Below are 22,350 nucleotides of genomic sequence, written 5' to 3'. Positions count from 1 at the left end.
AACCATTGATTATGCCACGAGTGGTTCGGAAGAAGTTTGAAGAGCAGTAGGAGATAATGGAATTGAAAGGAATCGCACACTAATATGAAAATGAGTTACTCTCAGGACCGCATGCAAGTTGCCTCTATCAGAGTGGATGATGTAACTGTTTCCTTTCCATCTTTTGTGATCGCCCTTCCTAACCCAGTTTCTAACCAGGACACCTGCCTGCCGCGGCCCCGCTGGTGCTTAGTTAAGGCTTGTGTCTGAGGGCTGTCTGTAAGAATCACAGCTATCGTCATTTTAGCTGGGAGTCACAAATTATTACTTTTGTGGAAGCAGTAATTAAGGGGCAGCATTTTAAAATCTAAATAAAATGCACTTAAAATATTTTGGTATATTTTCCTGCCTGATTCAGTTTGTATTTATTAGGAAGATTGCAAACTGCTACTTGTTTTTTTAGATGTGCATAAAACTGTTTTGTATTGGGAAATGGCACAAAACGTGTCCAGTATTGTAATCTAATAATATCATACTCCTCCACTCATGCCCTTGATATCAGTGATTGAAATAGACATAAAGCTGCCCATGCCCAGGGAACAGCTGGTGAGCAGCTGGATGTGACTTCCTCCCAGCAATAGTGTACATTTAGGCTTTCCTTCGACTTTTAACACATGTTTCAAATGGAATGTCAATGCTGTTTCCTCAGATTAAATTCCCTAAGTTAAATAAGCTAAAAATTTTTTATCCTTGGTTAATCCTCACCCAAGGATATTTTCCCATTGATTTTTTAGAGAGAGTGGAAAGGAGGGGGTGAGACAGAGAGAGAGAAGCATTGACTGGTTGCCTCCTGCACAGACCCAGGGCCGGGGATCGAGCCTGCAACTGAGGTACGTGCCCTTGACCAGAATTGAACCTGGGACCTTTCAGTCTGCAGGCCGACACACTATCCACTGAGCCAAACAACCAGGGCATTGTTACATTAAGAAAAAAAAAATCCTCACCCAAGGATATGTTTTTCATTGACTCTAGAGAGAGAGGAAAGGAGAGGGAGGGAGGGAGGGGAGGAGAGAGAGAGAGAGAGAGGGAGAGAGAGAGAGAGAGAGAGAGAGAAAGAGAAACATCAATGTGAGAGAGAAACATTGATTGGTTGCTTCCTGTGCGTGTCCTGACTGGGGATCAGACCCACAACTTGGCATGTGCCCTGACTGGGAATCACATGGGAGGACATACCAACCACTGAGCCACACTGGCCAGGGCAGTTGTTACATTTTAAAGCCACCATACAGTGGCCTTTCATTGGCCATGTTTTTTTTTATTTTCTGTATCTTGGATAATTTTTTCATAAGTTAGTATTCATAAGTGATGTACTCATTCATATTCATAGTGTTTCATTATTTCACATACATCATGTACGTGCTTTTTACAGTCTCTTACCACACGTTTCACTGTATTTGTGATGCAGGGCTGGTCTGCTTTTGTTACTGTTTCATATTTTTCCTTCACCAAACCCCACATTTCATCTCTTGAGGGGACGTATGTTGTCATCAGTCCGTGCACACAGTCACATGGGATTCACTTGACGTGTTGTTCATTCCCATGTGAAGTGCTTAAAGGTATAGTAAATTCTGTATTTGTTAAAGTTACTTTTTAAAAAGTGCTCTTGTTTTGTCCTGTTGAGAGAAGTGTGTAATGTTTCCTTTGTGTTTATGTGAAATGTAGTTTGCCAACCCAGACTTCATGGAGTCCATCTCGGATGTTGTTGACGAAGTGATACAGAACTGTCCCATCGATGTGCGCCGTCCGCTGTACAAGGTAGGAGCTGCTGGGGTAAGCTCCGAGCTCATTCCACAGCTACTGGCTGCCACCCTCAGGATAGGTCATTAACGTCGATATGCAGACTTTCCTGTTCCACCTCCTGTCTTACAGGATTTGTTAAAGGCCAGTGGAATGGCAAATTTTTTCTCTTGGAGTGGGGATGCCTTAGATGTTTGGAAGAATGACTCAGTAAACCAGAAGTATTAGTTCTAGTGTCTTTAATTCTCATCTGGCAAGCTATGCTATTTTAAATTGGACCCTTTTAACTGTATGTGTTGATTGAGAGAAAAGTGGTACTTCCTCCCTGATTTCCATGAATTCTACTGCTTTTGTTTGATGCGTATTTAGGTTTAGTGCCAGTGTGGTGTTGCCAGAAGCAGATAGAGCAACCAACTAGAAAATGCTCGTGTAATATTTTTTTCCAAAGTCTTTGGAGGGACTTTTGAACTTGAGAAAATGCTAATCCATGTAATTACAGGATAAAAGGAAATATTGCTGACTGCCAAATATTGAGAGCAGAAAGGGATGGTCAGTTAGCCGCCGTTGGAGCATTTAAACCTCTGCGTGAGGGGGTCATGCCTCATCCCAGCCTCAGGACTGCGTCTCCCCTTACTCAGGTCTAGGCAGCCGCATTTTACAGAGGAGGGACTCAGGCTCAGTAAAGAGGGCCCAATACATTTTTTCATCTATAATGGGTAGGGAACCTTTTTTCTGCCCGGGGCCATTTGGATATTTATAACATAATTCACGAGCCATACAAAATTATCCACTTAAAAATCAACCTATCATATTTGGTTAAACATTTAATTAACTTGCCCCTAATGCCTTGGCAGGACCAGACCGATTGATTTTGCAGGCCTTATGCAGCCCGTGAGCCGGACGTTGCCCACTCCTGATCTATAAGATGGAATACTATACAGCCTTTAAAAAGAAATAGGTAAATCAGTGTAAATGCAAATGAAAAGTTGTGAGAATATACTGATAGCTAGAAAAGCAGGTTGTAAAATTTGCACATAGTATTTCACTTCATATAGAAATATAGTTTGCATATTTATAGAAGCAAAGGTTCTGAATGATATATGTTAAACTTTTTTATTATATCAATTCTTTGATTTTTTTTTTTTTTTAGTCCTTTTCCTTTTCATCCATCCCTGCAGCCCCCCTCCCACCTGGCAACTGTCAAAGTATTCTCTGTATCTATGAGTTTGTTTCTTTTCTGCTTGTTCGTTTATTTTGTTTTTTTTTTAGATTCCACATATAAGTGAAATCATATGGCCTTTGTCTTCCTCTGACTTATTTTACTTAGCGTAATACCCTCTAGGTCAGGGGTGGGCAAACTTTTTGACTCGAGGGCCACAATGGGTTCTTAAACTGGACCGGAGGGCTGGAACAAAAGCATGGATGGAGTGTTTGTGTGAACTAATATAAATTCAAAGTAAACATCATTACATAAAAGGGTATGGTCTTTTTTTTTTTTTTTTTTTTAGTTTTATTCATTTCAAACGGGCCGGATCTGGCCCATGGGCCGTAGTTTGCCCACGGCTGCTCTAGGTCCATCCATGCCATCACATATGGTAAGATTTTGTTCTTTCTTATGGCTGAGTCTCATTCCATTATATATATGCACTACTTCTTTATTCTTTCATTTACTGATGGACATTTAAGTTTCTTCCAAACTATGTGATTATTGTAAAGAATGCTGCAGTGAACATATGGACACATGTTTTTTGGATTTAGTGTTTTGGATTTCTTTGGATAAATAACCAGAAGTAGAATTACTAGGTCCTTCTTTGTCTCTTGTCATATAGGCTTTGTTTTAGTCTATTTTGTCTGGTATAAGTATTGCTACCCAGCTTTTTTTTTTTTTTTTTTTTTTTTAATTAAATCTTTATTGTTCAGATTATTACATTTGTTCCTCTTTTTTTTCCCCCCATAACTCCCCTCCTCCCAGTTCCCGCCCCACCCTCCGCCCTCACTCCCCACCCACTGTCCTCATCCATAGGTGCACGATTTTTGTCCAGTCTCTTCCCGTATCTCCCACACCCCTTTCCCCCCCAGGAATAGTCAGTCCATTCCCTTTCTATGTCCCTGATTCTATTATAATCAACAGTTCATTCTGTTCATCAGATTATTTATTCACTTGATTCTTAGATTCCCTTGTTGATAGATGCATATTTGTTGTTCATAATTTGTATCTTTACCTTTTTCTTCCTCTTCCTCTTCTTAAAGGATACCTTTCAGCATTTCATATAATCCTGGTTTGGTGGTGATGAACTCCTTTAGCTTTTCCTTATCTGTGAAGCTCTTTCTCTGACCTTCAATTCTGAATGATAGCTTTGCTGGATAAAGTAATCTTGGTTGTAGGTTCTTGGTATTCATCACTTTGAATATTTCTTGCCACTCCCTTCTGGCCTGCAAAGTTTCTGTTGAGAAATCAGCTGACAGTCGTATGGGTATTCCCTTGTAGGTAACTGAGTTTCTTTCTCTTGCTGTTTTTAAGATTCTCTCTTTATCTTTTGCTCTTGGCATTTTAATGATGATGTGTCTTGGTGTGGTCCTCTTTGGATTCCTTTTGTTTGGGGTTCTCCGCGCTTCTTGGACCTGTAAGTCCATTTCTTTCACCAGGTGGGGGAAGTTTTCTGTCATTATTTCTTCAAATAGGTTTTCAATATCTTGCTCTCTCTCATCTTCTGGCACCCCTATAATTCTGATGTTGGTACGCTTGAAGCTGTCCCAGAGGCTCCTTACACTATCCTCGCATTTTTGGATTCTTTTTTCATTTTGCTTTTCCGGTTGGGTGTTTTTTGCTTCCTCGCATTTCAAATCATTGACTTGATTCTTGCGCTCCTCTGGTCTGCTGTCGGGAGTCTGTATAATATTCGTTATTTCAGTCCGTGTATGCTTAATTTCTAGTTGGTTCCCCAATATAAGATCGAGGGTCTTATTAGTTTTCTTGTAGATCTCATTAAGTTTATTGGCGGCTTCTAAACAGTTCTTGAGAGACCTTAAAAGTGTGGTTCTGAACTCTATATCTTCCATTGACAATTTTGTCCTGTTTCTTTGTCTCCGCATTTTGTTATGCTTCCTTGGTGCACCCCCTAGTGGTCTTTGTTCGCAGTCTTATAGTTAAATCTTGTTTGTTGTAGCTAATTCCAGGGAGGGTTTGACCTCCAGGCCAAGTGGCTATGAGAATCAGCTGTGTCAGCAGTGAGAGAACTTCTGTCCTCTAGGGAGGTGCTAATCTGGCGTTTGCCTGAGGCTATCCGGCAAATGCCTGTGTGCAGGGCTTGGGCGGGGCGGGTCGCACAGGATCAACAGGGTGGGCCGGAGGGAGCAGTTATGGCGGCTCTCAGTCCTGTCCCCAGGGGCTCTGCCTCTCTGAGTCCCAGCACCCGCTGCAAAGCTCAGAGAGAAAGCTGCACTCGCTCTGACCGAAGCCAGACAGTCCCGCTTCTCCCGTTTGAGTCTGGGTCCCTAAAGACTCGCCCGGATCTGGAGCTCAGAGTCTGCGACTCCCTCCCGATTGAAAACGCCAACCGCGCCCTCCGTCGCCAGCCCGCTCCGCGCACTCCGCACCTCAGAATCTGACTTCAGCTCTGCGCCTCCTCTGAGTGTCCGTATGCGTTTCTCTTTCCTCCTAGTTGTAGGACTTCCACTCAGCCAGCGTTCCTGTGGTTCTGGGTGATGTCCCTTCCGTTTTTTGGTTTCACTTTTGAAGTAGTTGTTCAAAGCAGCAAACTCCGGTGTTAACCTATGCCGCCATCTTGGTTCTCCCCCCAGCTTTTGTTTGTTTCCATTTTCATGAAATAATTTTTTCCATTCCTTTACTTTTAGTTGTATGTGTCTTTTAATGTGAAATGGGTCTCTTATAGACAGCATATATAAGGGTCTTGTTTTCTTATCCATTCAGCCTCCATATATCATTTGATTGGAGCATTTAATCCATTTGCTTTTAAAGTAATTGTTGATCGACATGTATTTATTGTCATTTTATTATTCATATGTTGGGTCTTTTTTTCTTCTTAAAGAAGACCTATTAACATTTCTTGTAATACTGGTTTTGTGTTGAGAAACTCCTTTAGTTTTTTTTCTCTTTTCTTTTTGTCTGGGAAGCTCTTTATCTGTCCTTCAATTTTCAGTGATAGCTTTGCTGGGTAGAGTGATTTTGCTATTCATCACTTTGAATATTTCTTGCCAATTCTTTCTGGTGTGCAAACTTTCTATTGAGAAATCAGCTGAGAGTTGTATGGGTGCTCCCTTGTATATAATTAACTGCTTTTCTCTTGCTGCTTTTAAGTTTCTCTCTTTGTCCTTAACCTTTGGCATTTTAATTAAGATGTCTTAGTGTGGACCTCATTGGGTTCATCTTGTTTGGGACTCTCTGTGCTTCCTGGACTTGTAAGTCTATTTCTTTCACCAGGAAGGGGGAGTTTTTCTCATCATTTTTTTCACATGGGGTTTTAGTTACTTGCTCTTCTCCTCGCACTCCTATGATGGGAATGTTGGTTGCTTGAAGTTATCCCAGAGGCTTTTTGTACTATCCTAATTTTTTTTTGCTTCTTTTTTCTTTTGCTGTTCTGATTGGGTATTTTCTGCTTTCTTATCTTCCAAATTGCTGATTTGATCCTCTGCTTCATCTGTTCCACCAGTGACCCCCAGACTTGATGTGGCTTCCTCTTTATATTCTTAGTTATAGGACTCTGTTCACCTAGATTTCAGGTGGTTTTCAATGATGGTTGTTCTGTAACTTAGTTGCAATTTTGATGTGGTGGTGCGAGGATACGAGTACCACCTTTACCTATGCTGCCATCTTGACCAGATTCTTCATATGCCAACCTCTTAAATAAAATGTCTTTGGGAGTGGCAGATGGATAACTTTTACTTTCTACTTTTTGTCTTTTAAAATTGTTTGAAGTTTTATAGTTAAAAACTGTTATTTTTATTAGTGGAAAAATTTTTTCTATATAGACAGCTATTTATGGTGAAAATAATTATAATTCTTTTTTTGTTTATTGCATATCCTTGAATGTCCTCCAGCAATATCCACAAGAAAGGAAAACTGAAGACAGACTGGATATTGAGGTTTAGTAAAACCGTCCACCTTGTTTTCCCCACTTCTAAGTCTCAGCATTAGCTGAGTTTTCTTGTCCGTGAGAGTGAGGAGCAGGTGTGGGCCTCTGGGTCTTCTTGTCCGTGAGAGCGAGGAGCAGGTGTGGGCCCCTGGTCTTCTTGTGCGTGAGAGCGAGGAGCAGGTGTGGGCCTCTGGGTCTTCTTGTCCGTGAGAGCGAGGAGCAGGTGTGGGCCCCTGGTCTTCTTGTCCGTGAGAGCGAGGAGCAGGTGTGGGCCCCTGGGTCTTCTTGTCCGTGAGAGCGAGGAGCAGGTGTGGGCCCCTGGTCTTCTTGTGCGTGAGAGCGAGGAGCAGGTGTGGGCTCCTGGTCTTCTTGTCCGTGAGAGTGAGGAGCAGGTGTGGGTTCCTGGTCTTCTTGTCCGTGAGAGCGAGGAGCAGGTGTGGGCTCCTGGTCTTTTTGTCCGTGAGAGCGAGGAGCAGGTGTGGGCTCCTGGTCTTCTTGTCCGTGAGAGCGAGGAGCAGGTGTGGGCCCCTGGCCTTCTTGTCCGTGAGAGCGAGGAGCAGGTGTGGGCCCCTGGCCTTCTTGTGCGTGAGAGCGAAGAGCAGGTGTGGGCTCCTGGTCTTCTTGTCCGTGAGAGCGAGGAGCAGGTGTGGGCTCCTGGTCTTTTTGTCCGTGAGAGCGAGGAGCAGGTGTGGGCTCCTGGTCTTCTTGTCCGTGAGAGAGAGGAGCAGGTGTGGGTTCCTGGTCTTCTTGTCCGTGAGAGCGAGGAGCAGGTGTGGGCCTCTGGGTCTTCTTGTGCGTGAGAGCGAGGAGCAGGTGTGGGCCTCTGGGTCTTCTTGTCCGTGAGAGAGAGGAGCAGGTGTGGGTTCCTGGTCTTCTTGTCCGTGAGAGCGAGGAGCAGGTGTGGGCCTCTGGGTCTTGTCTGTGAGAGCGAGGAGCAGGTGTGGACCTCTGGGTCTTCTTGTCCGTGAGAGTGAGGAGCAGGTGTGGGCCTCTGGGTCTTCTTGTCCATGAGAGCGAGGAGCAGGTGTGGGCTCCTGGTCTTCTTGTCTGTGAGAGCGAGGAGCAGGTGTGGACCTCTGGGTCTTCTTGTCCGTGAGAGCGAGGAGCAGGTGTGGACCTCTGGGTCTTCTTGTCCGTGAGAGTGAGGAGCAGGTGTGGGCTCCTGGTCTTCTTGTTTGTGAGAGTGAGGAGCAGGTGTGGGCTCCTGGTCTTCTTGTCTGTGAGAGCGAGGAGCAGGTGTGGACCTCTGGGTCTTCTTGTCCGTGAGAGTGAGGAGCAGGTGTAGGCCTCTGGGTCTTCTTGTCCGTGAGAGTGAGGAGCAGGTGTAGGCCTCTGGGTCTTCTTGTCTGTGAGAGCGAGGAGCAGGTGTGGGCTCCTGGTCTTCTTGTCTGTGAGAGCGAGGAGCAGGTGTGGGCCTCTGGGTCTTCTTGTCTGTGAGAGCGAGGAGCAGGTGTGGACCTCTGGGTCTTCTTGTCCATGAGAGTGAGGAGCAGGTGTGGACCTCTGGGTCTTCTTGTCCGTGAGAGCGAGGAGCAGGTGTGGGCCTCTGGGTCTTCTTGTCCGTGAGAGCGAGGAGCAGGTGTGGGCCTCTGGGTCTTCTTGTCCGTGAGAGTGAGGAGCAGGTGTAGGCCTCTGGGTCTTCTTGTCTGTGAGAGCGAGGAGCAGGTGTGGGCTCCTGGTCTTCTTGTCCGTGAGAGTGAGGAGCAGGTGTAGGCCTCTGGGTCTTCTTGTCTGTGAGAGCGAGGAGCAGGTGTGGGCCTCTGGGTCTTCTTGTCCGTGAGAGTGAGGAGCAGGTGTAGGCCTCTGGGTCTTCTTGTCTGTGAGAGCGAGGAGCAGGTGTGGGTTCCTGGTCTTCTTGTCCGTGAGAGTGAGGAGCAGGTGTAGGCCTCTGGGTCTTCTTGTCTGTGAGAGTGAGGAGCAGGTGTGGGCCTCTGGGTCTTCTTGTCTGTGAGAGTGAGGAGCAGGTGTAGGCCTCTGGGTCTTCTTGTCTGTGAGAGCGAGGAGCAGGTGTGGGTTCCTGGTCTTCTTGTCTGTGAGAGCGAGGAGCAGGTGTGGGTCTCTGGGCCTTCTTGTCTGTGAGAGCGAGGAGCAGGTGTGGGTCTCTGGGCCTTCTTGTCTGTGAGAGCGAGGAGCAGGTGTGGGTCTCTGGGCCTTCTTGTCTGTGAGAGCGAGGAGCAGGTGTGGGCTCCTGGTCTTCTTGTCTGTGAGAGCGAGGAGCAGGTGTGGGTTCCTGGTCTTCTTGTCTGTGAGAGCGAGGAGCAGGTGTGGGCCTCTGGGTCTTCTTGTCTGTGAGAGCGAGGAGCAGGTGTAGGCCTCTGGGTCTTCTTGTCTGTGAGAGCGAGGAGCAGGTGTGGGTCTCTGGGTCTTCTTGTCTGTGAGAGCGAGGAGCAGGTGTGGGTCTCTGGGCCTTCTTGTTGGTGAGAGTGAGGAGCAGGTGTGGGTCTCTGGGCCTTCTTGTTCGTGAGAGTGAGGAGCAGGTGCGCTCCAGGGTCTTCCCTGTGTCCTCCTGGACATGGATTTCTGTCAGTGGCTATGAGTTGCTCAGGATGGGGTGAGCGTTTTCTCCTTTGACAGGTGGATGGATGGCCTTCCTCTTCCCAGTGGGTGTGAGCCTGTCATGGAAAGAACCTCCACCTGATCCTCTGTGACGTGCACAGGTGTTCGGGGTGGTGGATTTTTAGAGTTTAGAACCCTCTTCTTGTGGGAGACACTGTCCTGCAGAACACGCTGCCCTCTGCTCTGAGTGGCGCCTTCACCTGTCCTAGGGCCTGCCCTCCCTCTCCTGTCACTCTGGTACTGTCATTCCTTTCTCTGCTACTGATGTTCTTCTTCCTGCCAGGCCTACGCTTGTCTGTGGCACAGGTACCTGCCTGGGCTTACAAAGCATTCAGTGGTCTGGCTGGTGTGATACAGTGGTTGAGCATCGACCTATGAACCAGGAGGTCATGGCTGGATTGCTGGTCAAGGCACATGCCCAGGTTGCTAGTTTTATCCCCAGTGGGTGGAGGGCGTGTGTGCAGGAGGCAGCCAATCAAGGATTCTTTCTCATCATTGATGTTTCTCTCTCTCTCTCTCTCTCTCTCTCTCTTTCTCTCTCTCTCTCTCCCCCCTCCCTCCCTCTCTTCCTCCCTCCCTCCCTCCCTCTCTCTCTCCCTTCCTCTCTTAAATCAATAAAAAAAGCATAAAAACAAAACAAAACAAAGACAAAGCACTCAGTGGATCAGGGAGGAAGTAGGAAGTATGGTCCAGACCCAGAGGAAGTTATGAGTGCCAAGGGGACGCAGCATACCTGCTGAGCCCTGACCAGCCAGGTGAGGCACCCTCCACGAGAGCGGGCACTGGTTCCTGCCCCTGTCATCACGTGCTGCCCTGTGGTCCCCACAGCCTCTTACGGCAGCTGTGGTGTCCAAATTGGTTGTAGTGGGACCCCGGAGACCCAGCAGGGGGGAGTTCCGGACCAGCGCCATGGTGCCTAGGTCTGCTGTTTGGGAGACCGGCCAGCAAGGACTTCCTATCTGCAGACTCGTCCGGACCCTTGTGTGGGTTGTCAGGGTTGGGGAGTCAGAGGAGGCTCATGGTGGGCCCTGTGGTGGCAGCTGATGCCTCGTTGTGAATTAGCACCTTGCCCAGGCTGGTGGTGGAGGAGTGAGAATAAAAGGTGGCTTTGAACTTTAGAATCTGGAGAAAAGCAGAAGTTTATTTTTCAAAGAAAGTAGTCATACCCTAATTTTCATTTCATTCTGGACTATAGATAAGAAGGCTGCCTACAGCCTCTTTGTAGGGAGGTCGGGGCCTGGAGGGGCTCGTGTGTGACAGGCCTATGACATCCCCAAAGGCCAAGACATTGCCAGGAGCAGGTGCTGCTTGAGCCCTGGCTGCCTGTGGGCATCACCCTCAGGAGTGTCAGAGTGGACACATGCCTGGTCCCACCCCCAGAGATGCTGGTGTGGTCGGGCTGGGCCTGGACCCCAGTGTTTGGAGCTTCCGGGTGACTGTGAGGTGCAGCTAAACTGGCGGCACTGGTAGCAGCTGGCTTCGTCTTGGTGTTGTCGCTTTACTGCTGTACTTGCCGGCAGGGCCAGTTTTGCGTTGCTTTGTTGTGGAATTGCTGTTGGGGGCCAGATGTAAGCTGGCAAGGTCCTTGCACCTGCAGGGGCTAGCAAGCCCGGTACCCTTACCCACACAGTTTTCCCAGACTTGTTTGGATGGCGGTTATCAGTAGAATGAGAGCAACATTTGTAGAATGAGAACAGCCTTTCATAGCTTGCCAAGAAGTCTGTAACTATTTACTGAGATAATGCTGTACTGAGAACTTGTCCTTCTGCTATATCTCTCCCTTAGAGATTAAGAGGAACAAAGAATACATTCCTCTTGACAGACCCCCGATTCAGTGTGTTGTGTATAAATAGGATTGTATAGCTAATAAACTCGCTTCAGTTCATCAAGAGAACTGGGGTCTTCCCGACCCCACTTTCCTGTTTTTTTTTCTTTTCTCAATTCCCACCTCCCTGCCTCAGCCTGGCTCAACCCTGTCAGGCTGGCCCTGACAAATTGCATGTCTTCATTCCTGAGTTCTGGTCCTCAGATATCCGCGCACCTGACAGACCACAGCACGATCATAGCCAAAGCAGAGGATTTACGTGTGTAGGAGAGATAGTCCTTGTCCTCTAGACCTTAAAAAAAGCTAAAAATAATACTGAAATAATTCTCATGGGAATCACTACCGGCCACATGTCACTCAAGTGAGCCATGCAAAGTGTGATAATCGAGAGAAGGGCAGACTGAGCTGAGTCTGCGGGCTTGGCCTGCAGAGGGGGAGGGGCCTGGGCCTGGGGGAGGGGCCTTAACCCAGACAGAGCAGGCGAGCAGGCAGAGGTTTCAGAAGTCTGTTCTGGTGGAGCCAGGCACGGGAGGCAGGAACCACTGGGGGGCGGGCCCAGTGCCAGGCCGCCTCCACGCCTGTCCCCACTATTCCTGCGGAGCATCACGCACAGCAGGGCTGTGTGTTTCTGGGGAGGGAAGAGTGGCGCTAACAGCCGATGGGGACTTGCCGCGCGGAGAAGGTCATTGTAGGGAGTGATGAAGGGCTTGATGGCGTTCCATTGACCACACTGAATAAAGGCTCCTGAACACCTGCCCAGGCTGGCCTCACCGTGGGCACCAGGGCACGGGCAGCGCCCACATGGCACGGGGGACTGCAGGTGGCGTCTCCTCTGCCTGGGCAGGCCGTCGGGTCAGTGCTGGCGGTGATGCAGTGCTTCTATTGGTTACTACGTCACCACGATCACACGTGGCATTGAGCCCTCAGAACGGGGCTCATGTGACTGCAGGACTGCTTGTAAAATTTTGTTTACTTTAAATTTATTTTTAAAATTTTATTTAAAAATCTTTTATGTTTTTTTTAATTTTTGTATTTAAAATGTTTTAAATTGATTTTTATATAGAGAGAGATACAGAGAAACATCAATTTGTTGTTTTGCTTATGTATGCATTCATTGGTGAATTCTTTTTTTTTTGTTAACCCTCATCTGAGGATATTTTTTCCATTGATTTTTAGAGTAGGGGGGAGAGAGAGAGAGAGAGAGAGAGAGAGAGAAACATGGATGTGAGAGAGGCACATTGATTGGTTGCCTCTTGCACACGCTGTGACTAGGCCTGTAACCCAGGTACTTGCGCTTCACTGGGAACCAAACCTGAGACCCTTCAGCATGCAGGCTGACCCTCTAGTCCAGGGGTGGGCAAACTTTTTGACTCGAGGGCCACAATGGGTTCTTAAACTGGACCGGAGGGCCGGAACAAAAGCATGGATGGAGTGTTTGTGTGAAATAATATAAATTCAAAGTAAACATCATTACATAAAAGGGTACGGTCTTTTTTTTTTTTTAGTTTTATTCATTTCAAACGGGCCGTAGTTTGCCCATGGCTGCTCTAGTCACTGAGCCACACCGGCCAGGGCACTGGCTGATTTTTGTATGTGCCCTGACTGAGGATCGAACTTGCAAACTTGGCGCCTGGAGGTGATGCTCCAACCAACTGAGCTACCTGGCCAGGGCTGTTTACATTTAAACGGAAGTGGCCATGTGTGGCTGCTGGCTATTGGGACAGCTCAGATCCACTGAGTCCTGGCGGCCGGTGGGGCTTCCTGGTCAAAGGGAAGGCTCTGTCTCCGCCCCTGGGTGAAGGGGAGGAGAGCATGTGGGTCTGGAAGGAGTATGGCCTCCGCGGGCCTTCCATTCAGTGGGCATGGTGGGGTGGGGCCTGGCTGTGTGCACAGGAGGGTGCTGGCAGCTGCGTGTACTCAGTGGGACTCAGAGAGAGCTGCGGTGGGTGCACCGGGAGGGCCTTGCGTGCAGTTGGGTTTTACCAAACTGAGGGCATCGGGGTTTTTTGCAGGGAGGTGACATCCTACTTAGGGCTAGGAAAGTGTGTGAGCTGCACCACGGAAGTGGGTGGGAGCCAGAGTGGCAGGAGCAAGTTCTGTGGGCGGCCCAGGACAGTGCCCACGAGGGAGGTGGCGGCAGACTCGGAGGAAGATGTGGAGAGGCTGGGCAGTGTTTGTGATGTGCTGATAGGGGGAAAGTTCAGGGTTCTTACACGCACGTCTAGGAGGGGTGCCACTAACGAGGACATGCAGAGAAAGGAGCCCATTGAGGATCCCTGGGCGCGAGGTCTGGCCATGACGGAGTTGAGGAGGAAGGTCTGGGTCCTCCTCGTGCTGCAGGAAGGAGGGCTGCCGGCGGCTGTCACAGGGACAGGACAGGAAGACGGTGGTGCCGACTGAAAGGTCAGGTTTTAGGAACGGGCAGAGAAGAGACCGTCAGTGGGTTCTCCAGAGACACAGCGGCAGAGGTCGTCGCACTGTCTCCGTCTCCTCCTCCCTCCTCTGCTCCGTGTCTGTCTCAGGGTTAGTACGTCTCTGGCCCGCTGTCAGCCTGCTCAGGCCTGAATCGCAGGGCAGGCGGCTGCCGGCACTTGGGCAGGAGCCGACCGCAGTCTGAGGCCCATCCCTTCTGCCCCGGGAACTCTGCTCTCGGCCGAGGCCCACGGATGCTGTGGAGGGACACTCATGTTAACCACATCCACAGAGACCCCGGCAGCGCCTGGAGCCGTGTTAGTTAAATTGGGGGCCATAGCCAGGCCAAGCTGACGTGTAAAATGAACCATCACAGAAGCCAAGAAGTAGTGAAGAAAGAGAGAAAACTCCAGAAGCCAATGGAAGGTTGTTCGCAGCCCCGTCTGGCGATGCGAGAGGTCACGCAGGGGAGGTTGAGACCTGGCCGTGGCTGTTGGGTGAGGAGGTGAGCAGCCTGTGAGGGGAGGTGGGCAGAGCCAGGTCCCCGCAGTCGGGGAGAGGAGCCGTGCGGACAGTCTCACCCCTGCAGCCAGGCTGCTTGGAGGCAGCCGAGACTCACCCGTCTCTAGGACTTGGCACCACATCCTAGAAACGGCTGCCCTGGCTTTGCTGAGTCCCAGTCTTCAGGTTCAGTTCCAGAGCAGGAAAGCCTTGTCCCTAAAGAGAGACAGCCTTTCACAGCACGATACAGGGGCAGCTGCTAGGAGCGTCGGGCGAGCTGTCTTCTTCCCGGGTAGCGTTTGGTCTGCTGGTCAGGGGGAGCCCGCTCCGTGGGCAGGGGACGTGGTTTCTGCAGTGAGCACAGGGATTTGTTAGTGGCACCAGGAGGTCGGTGGGGGGCCCTGCGTGTCTGTCAAGTGGGATTCAGGGTGAGCCTCCAGCAGGTGCACCAGCCGCACAGTATGAGGTTCAGGGGGAGCCTCCAGCAGGTGCACCAGCCGCACAGTATGGGGTTCAGGGGGAGCCTCAAACAGGTGCACCAGCCGCACAGCATGAGGTTCAGGGGGAGCCTCCAGCAGGTGCACCAGCCGCACAGCATGGGGTTCAGGGGGAGCCTCCAGCAGGTGCACCAGCCGCACAGCATGGGGTTCAGGGGGAGCCTCCAGTACAGGCACCAGCCGCATGGCATGGGGTTCAGGGGGAGCCTCCAGCACAGGCACCAGCCGCACGGCTTGGGGTTCAGGGGGAGCTTCCAGCAGGTGCACCAGCCGTACGGCATGGGGTTCTGGGGGAGCCTCCAGCAGGTGCACCAGCCGCACAGCATGGGGTTCAGGGGGAGCCTCCAGCAGGTGCACCCGCCGCACGGCGGGTTCAGGGGGAGCCTCCAGCACAGGCACCAGCCACACGGCATGGTTGCTCTGGTTGTGAGAATCTTGGAGTCATGCGGGCCCTTTTTTCTGACTAAAATGGATCACAGATTTAAATGTCAGGCCTAAAACTAAAGAACTCTAGAAGAAAATATATATATATTTTTATGACTGATCTAGGCAAAAGTTTCATAAGACATAAAAACTATGAGCCATAAAAGATAAAAATTGATTTAATTTATAACAGTTGAAATAGGTAAAAACCTGTAAAAATAGGTACAATAAGGTAAAACCCATTAACTGAAGAAAAATGTCCCCCTAAGCTACCAATGACCTATAGCACTTTAGTAAATTACACCTTTGCCAGCAAAATTAAAACCTTTATGTTTCCTTTCTACCTGACTAAGGCCCCCACAATTGCAGGCCCCCTTCCGAACGACAGCAGCCAGCTTTGAGATTCTCAGTGATGGTTTTGGTTTTCAGGGTTTCGGTGAAAAGCAGCCCCGTATCTGGGACAGTCATTTAGGGAGGAAGACGCTCAGTCACAGGGAGGGGAGCTCGGGGGCAGAGCCGGCTTCCTGCCGTGACGCATGGCTGTCAGGAGGCCCAGGCCTCTGTTCAGTGCTGTGCAGCAGGGACCTGGTCTTTTTAGCCTGAAAAGAAGTTTCGGAGGCGTTGTCTGCTGTGCAATATAAGAAATGAAAATAAAAGCTAGTATTTCAGCAAAGCACCCTTAGAAATGGCTGATGTCAGGCCGGTGCCGTCCTGCCTCCTGGGCTCTGGATCCGGTCTTGGATGTAAGCCGAGGTCTCTCCCCCAGAAGACAGTAGGCCCGTCTGACCGGCAGTTAGGGCGGGGGCGGATGTCAGTTGAGGCTTGTCCTAAGGGACAGTGACCAGAATAGCGAGGATGCTTTTCATTCGCGATTCGTAGTGGGAAAAGCATGGCAGTTTGTGTGAGTTCCCAGGTGAGGCCTGAGAAGGGGCGGGGTGAGGACACCCCTGTATTAACGATTGCCACCCTGGCGGTCAGGGACTCGGCCCTGCGGTCTCACCTTCGGCCACACGGCCAGTGAGCGTGGGTAGCCAGGTGGCCCTGGGCTGGCGGGGGCGGGGGCAGCCTCCTGCTGTTGCTTAGCGCTGTCTCTGGGAGGAGCAGAGTGCCGCAGCGCTTGTCCGTGACCTCCCTCCTGGGTGGGTGTTGCGGGTAAGACCTCCATGTGCGGTTTGTCACGCAAAGGAGCTGCGGCAGTCTGTGTGGGGAGGGGTGTCTGTAGACGGCTGCCCCTCGAGAAATGGACGAGGCAGCAGCCCGTGCCTGCGGTGTCCAGAGAGCAAGCGAGGTTTGGACGTTGGTGCCCACGGGAGGGCTGGCCATCACCATCCTGGTGGCGACACCATCCCTGGGCACTGCGTCGCGTGTGTTTGTTATTAATGTTCTCTGAGGAGGGGTCGCCCCCGGGAGGGTCCTGGGGAGGGTGCTTGTGGAGGTCCTGGGGAGGGCCCTGGGGAGGGTCCTGGGGCATCACCATCCTGGTGGCAACACCATCCCTGGGCACTGCGTCGCGTGTGTTTGTTATTAATGTTCTCTGAGGAGGGGTTGCCCCCTGGGCGGGTCCTGGGAAGGGCCCCGGGGAGAGTCCCGGGGAGAGTCCTGGGGAGGGTCCCGGGGAGGGTCCTGGGGAGGGTCCCGGGGAGAGTCCTGGGGAGGGTCCCGGAGACAGTCTTGGGGACGGTCCCGGGGAGGGTCCTGGGGAGGGTCCCGGGGAGAGTCTTGGGGAGGGTCCTGGGGAGGGTCCTGGGGAGGGTCCCGGAGAGAGTCTTGGGGAGGGTCCCGGGGAGGGTCCTGGGGAGGGTCCCGGGGAGAGTCTTGGGGAGGGTCCCGGGGAGGGTCCCGGGGAGGGTCCTGGGGAGGGTCCCGGAGAGAGTCTTGGGGAGGGTCCTGGGGAGGGTCCCGGGGAGAGTCTTGGGGAGGGTCCCGGGGAGGGTCCCGGGGAGGGTCCTGGGGAGGGTACCGGAGAGAGTCTTGGGGAGGGTCCCGGGGAGGGTCCTGGGGAGGGTCCCGGGGAGAGTCTTGGGGAGGGTCCCGGGGAGGGTCCTGGGGAGGGTCCCGGAGAGAGTCTTGGGGAGGGTCCCGGGGAGGGTCCTGGGGAGGGTCCCGGGGAGAGTCTTGGGGAGGGTCCCGGGGAGGGTCCTGGGGAGGGCCCCGGGGGGGGTCCCGGGGGGAGTTCCAGAGGGGGTCCTGGGGAGGGCCCTGGGGAGGGTCCTGGTGAGGGTCTTGGGGAGGGTCCTGGGGAGGGTCCTGTGGAGGGTCCTTGTGGAGGGTCCCGGGGGGGGGGGTCCCGGGGAGGGTCCCGGGGGGGGGGTCCTGGGGAGGGTCCCCGGGGGGGTTCCGGGGGGGTCCTGGGGAGGGTCCTGGGAGGGTTCTGGGGAGAGTCCTGTTGTGACTACTTAGCGGAGTCTCAGGGTGACAGAGGGGACACGGGCACAAGGGTGTCTCACCCGAAAACACCGTTCTCCATAGCGCCCTCCTGATCGGACGAGTGTTTAAGACCTGTTTCCCAGTGATTATTAAGGCAGATAAACTAGGCCCAGTGCGACTTGCCGTAGGTTTTCATGACAACCAGCAGTCGGGTGATGTGCACAGTTGCTTTGCCCTCCTGGTCCTTGTCTAGCTTCCACGTGTGCACGGCGGGCGGGTGGGTGCGGGGCAGAGCTGCCTCCTGCTTCCCTGGGTCAGGACGGAGGAATGACAGGAGGGGTGGCAGGAGGGAGATGCAGTGGCGCTTTGTATGCATTGACCTGGGTCGCTGCTTGTCTTCTCACGTCAGCTGAAATGTGTTGGTCACACCGTCGTCGGGCCCCTGGCAGTTTTTTTTTTTTTTTTTAACAGTAATATATTAGTTTATTATGGAAACTTTTAAACATAAAAATAGGACATTGATAGACCCCCCAGTACCTGTCACCCACACATTCCTTCTTCATGGATTATTGTTAAGCTCATCCCAGACATTGTATTCCATCCATAAAGTATTTCAGAAAGTGTCTCTAGTCTAGCAGATAAGGACACGTTAAGAAAACCAGAACCGTAATACCATGATCGCACCTAAAAGCATTGATGCTAATCCCACAGAATTATCAGATGCCCAGTCAGTCCACATTTCCCTGCCTTGTCATTGCCAGTTGTTGGTCCCCCTGGCGGTTTTTGTGGGTGGCCACTCACCCCGGGAAACCTCTGCTTTGCCTCTAGAACGTCGTTCTTTCAGGAGGTTCGACAATGTTCAGAGACTTTGGACGGCGGCTGCAGAGAGACTTGAAAAGGGTGGTGGATGCCAGACTGCGACTCAGCCAAGAGCTCAGCGGCGGCAGAATAAAGGTGGGGACCGGGACAGGCGGGCGTGGGATGAAGGGCGATTCTGCCCCAGCTGACTCGGCTCTCCACCACACGGAGCCTAGGACTCAGCTGTCTGGGGAGCGGGAAGTGAAAGGTGTCCGAATCCCCCCTGAGCCACACTGGGAAGTTACGGGTAGAGGTTGTCCGAATCCCCCCCTGAGCCACACTGGGAAGTTACGGGTAGAGGTTGTCCGAGTCCCCCTGAGCCACACTGGGAAGTTACGGGTAGAGGTTGTCCGAGTGCCCCCGGAGCCACACTGGGAAGTTACGGGTAGAGGTTGTCCGAATCCCCCCTGAGCCACACTGGGAAGTTACGGGTAGAGGTTGCCCGAGTCCCCCGGAGCCACACTGGGAAGTTACGGGTAGAGGTTGCCCGAGTCCCCCGGAGTCACACTGGGAAGTTATGGGTAGAGGTTGTCCGAGTCCCCCTGAGCCACACTGGGAAGTTACGGGTAGAGGTTGTCTGAGTCCCCCTGAGCCACACTGGGAAGTTACGGGTAGAGGTTGTCCGAGTCCCCCTGAGCCACACTGGGAAGTTACGGGTAGAGGTTGTCCGAGTCCCCCGGAGCCACACTGGGAAGTTACGGGTAGAGGTTGTCTGAGTCCCCCTGAGCCACACTGGTAAGTTACGGGTAGAGGTTGTCCGAGTCCCCCTGAGCCACACTGGGAAGTTACGGGTAGAGGTTGTCCGAGTCCCCCTGAGCCACACTGGGAAGTTACGGGTAGAGGTTGTCCGAGTCCCCCTGAGCCACACTGGGAAGTTACGGGTAGAGGTTGTCCGAATCCCCCCTGAGCCACACTGGGAAGTTACGGGTAGAGGTTGTCCGAGTCCCCCTGAGCCACACTGGGAAGTTACGGGTAGAGGTTGTCCGAGTCCCCCGGAGCCACACTGGGAAGTTAATGGTAGAGGTTGTCCGAGTCCCCCTGAGCCACACTGGGAAGTTACGGGTAGAGGTTGTCCGAGTCCCCCTGAGCCACACTGGGAAGTTACGGGTAGAGGTTGTCCGAGTCCCCCTGAGCCACACTGGTAAGTTACGGGTAGAGGTTGTCCGAGTCCCCCGGAGCCACACTGGGAAGTTAATGGTAGAGGTTGTCCGAGTCCCCCCTGAAACACACTGGGAAGTTACGGGTAGAGGTTGTCCGAGTCCCCCTGAGCCACACTGGGAAGTTACGGGTAGAGGTTGTCCGAGTCCCCCCTGAAACACACTGGGAAGTTACGGGTAGAGGTTGTCCGAATCCCCCCTGAGCCACACTGGGAAGTTACGGGTAGAGGTTGTCCGAGTCCTCCCTGAGCCACACTGGGAAGTTACGGGTAGAGGTTGTCCGAGTGCCCCCGGAGCCACACTGGGAAGTTACGGGTAGAGGTTGTCCGAATCCCCCCTGAGCCACACTGGGAAGTTACGGGTAGAGGTTGCCCGAGTCCCCCGGAGCCACACTGGGAAGTTACGGGTAGAGGTTGTCCGAGTCCCCCCTGAGCCACACTGGGAAGTTACGGGTAGAGGTTGTCCGAGTCCTCCCTGAGCCACACTGGGAAGTTACGGGTAGAGGTTGTCCGAGTCCCCCCTGAGCCACACTGGGAAGTTACGGGTAGAGGTTGTCCGAGTGCCCCCGGAGCCACACTGGGAAGTTACGGGTAGAGGGTGTCCGAGTCCCCTTTGAGCCACACTGGGAAGTTACGGGTAGAGGTTGTTGCTGAACTCACTCCAAGTGTGAGCAGACTGACCGGGCCGCGGTGGCTAGCAGCTCTGCCCCCCGTAGCCCCGGCATCCCGTGTCCGACGGGCTCTCTTCACCGAGGGCCTTGGCGCCCTGACGTGGGCCCTGAGCAGGGAGTTAGCGCCGCTCCACGCCCTTCGCCTCCACTGGACAGCCAGCAGCGGGTCACAGGGGCTTGGGCGGAGGGTGAATGGGAGATGTCACCTGCTGAGTCATTGTTGGCAAATGTCATTCCTCAGAGCATTTTGGGGACTCTTAGTGTTACTTGGAATTATTCCTACAAAACTCGAACAGCTAATTTGTTCAGTAAAAAAATGAACTGAGTTAGTTGCTTGGGTTTTTTGCCTTTTAAAAAATCCTCACCTGAGGATATTTTTCTATTGCTTTTGGGGCGGGGGGCGCAAGGGGGGCGGGGAGGGGAGAGACACATCAGTGTGAGAGAGACATACTGATTGGTTGCCTCCTGCACCATCCCGGCCAGGGCTGGGGACCTATCTAACCTGCAACACAGGTACTTGTATGCCCTTGACCAGAAATTGAACCCAAAACCTTTCGGGTTGTGGGCCGACGCTCTAACCGTTGATCCATACCGGCCAGGGCCGATGGTTTGCTTTTATAAATGCCCTTAGTGTTCTGAGAGACTTGCCTGCTGTGTTCTCCGTACCACCCTGGGCTGGGGGCTGGGCTGGGGGTGAGCGGAGTGTGGGGCGGAGGTTGGGGGGCAGTGGCCTAGGACAGTGATGGGGAACCTTTTGAGCTCGGCATGTCAGCATTTTGTAAAACCCTAACTTAACTCTGCCGTGTCACATATAGAAATTTTTTGATATTTGCAACCATAATAAAACAAATATTTTTTTTTAATATTTATTTTATATATTTAAATGCCATTTAACAAAGAAAAATCAACCAAAAAAATGAGTTTGCATGTTACCTCTGACACGCGTGTCATAGGTTCGCCATCACTGGCCTAGGAGGCGGAGGGGGCTTGAGGGGTACAGCAGGAGTGGCTGAGAACCTCCTTTCTGAGGCAGCTGTGGCTGCTGCCTCACAGAGGGATTGACCATAGGGTCCGTGCCACGGGAGGGGGGCACATGCCCGTCTGTGGAGAGGCTGGTGCCCGGGTGACCGTGTCCCTTCCCTGCAGCCCAGGCCGGTGGAGGTGCAGGTGATCACGCACCACATGCAGCGCTTCGCCGTGTGGTTCGGCGGCTCCATGCTCGCCTCCACCGTAAGTCCCTGCCGGCCGGCACTGCTCCCCCCCGTGTCCTGAAGGCCAGCTGGTGTGTCTGCTCTAGACTGTCGCCCCCTAATCCTGTGGGACAGAAATGTGCGGTCCTTTCAGTTCTCAGTGATTGGGGGTGACGGGCTGTGTGGTCAGGGAACCCACATGCGTTCATCGTCCTTTCCGTGACTGTCCGAGTCCTGAGTGCCTTTCCTCGTCAGCACGGAACAGGTCACGAGTCGCTAAACCCAGGGCAGCACACAGCTGGTCCCAAACAGAGGCTGTGAGGGGCTTTTAACAAAGGATCCCTGTGGCTGCTCAGGCCAGGAGAGGTGGAGGGGCAGGCCTGTGGGGGAGGGAGGGTGGTGAGGAGAGGTGGAGGGAGGGGCAGGCCTGTGGTGGGGGGATGCGGGAGGGGCAGGCCTGTGGGGGGGGGTGTTGGGGGGCGAGGTGGGGGGGGTGGGGGGTGGGGGGGAGGGCAGCGAGGAGAGGGGCACTTGGGCTGTGTTGGCCTCGGACACTCACTCTCGGCCGCACAGCCCGCGTTCCTGCAGGCCTGCCACACCAAGAGGGACTACGAGGAGCGCGGCCCCAGCATCTGCCGCCACAGCCCCGTGTTCGGAGTCCTGTCCTAGCGTCAGCCTGGCCCTTGGCCTGTGGGTCACCTCGCCAGCCCGCTGTCCTTCAGGCCCTGCAGAGCGGGGTCAGCGGTGATGCCGATGTTGGGGGGCATAAGGCACCTGCGCCAGGCGGAGCCCCCGTGCCGCGGTGCCCCCCCTCCTCACGCCCTGCACTCCAGCCAGCTTCTGGGGATGCGGGAATGTTGGAAGGAGCTTAACTGCGACTACTCACCATTAGGAAAATAGCCAGAATGTGGCACAGAGCAGCCTCCTCCCCAGGGGCCTCAACCCCGCCCCCCCCCCCCAGCCTATTTTTGTAAATAAATATTATAAACTTGAAATACAAATCGGTGTTTTATTTCCTATCACTT

The 22,350-nt window shown here is 52.5% G+C and overlaps 1 protein-coding gene across 13 annotated transcripts in view; it reads left to right on the top strand.

Annotated features, from left to right (window-relative positions):
• Nucleotides 1–22,217, top strand: part of ACTR3B (actin related protein 3B) — a 70,874-nt gene extending 48,657 nt beyond the window's left edge. For 5 of the 13 annotated variants that reach the window (XM_036356171.1, XM_036356167.1, XM_036356160.1 and 2 more), the window contains 5 exons: nucleotides 1,702–1,794; nucleotides 6,835–6,879; nucleotides 18,279–18,404; nucleotides 21,282–21,365; nucleotides 21,899–22,217. In XM_036356171.1, the coding sequence (XP_036212064.1) occupies nucleotides 1,702–1,794; nucleotides 6,835–6,879; nucleotides 18,279–18,404; nucleotides 21,282–21,365; nucleotides 21,899–21,994 (444 nt within the window). In that variant the 3' untranslated portion in view covers nucleotides 21,995–22,217. Of the gene's footprint in view, nucleotides 1–1,444; nucleotides 1,596–1,701; nucleotides 1,795–2,630; nucleotides 2,735–6,834; nucleotides 6,880–18,278; nucleotides 18,405–21,281; nucleotides 21,366–21,580; nucleotides 21,704–21,898 lie in introns of those variants that run through there. The other 8 variants (XM_036356161.1, XM_036356162.1, XR_004975239.1 and 5 more) reach the window with 8 other exon arrangements.
• The last annotated feature ends 133 nt before the right edge of the window (nucleotides 22,218–22,350 follow it).

The sequence above is a fragment of the Myotis myotis genome, unplaced genomic scaffold (genome assembly GCF_014108235.1).
Source record: "Myotis myotis isolate mMyoMyo1 unplaced genomic scaffold, mMyoMyo1.p scaffold_m19_p_25, whole genome shotgun sequence".
Taxonomy (NCBI): Eukaryota; Metazoa; Chordata; class Mammalia; order Chiroptera; family Vespertilionidae; genus Myotis; species Myotis myotis.
This window is presented reverse-complemented; position numbering and strand designations above follow the sequence as displayed.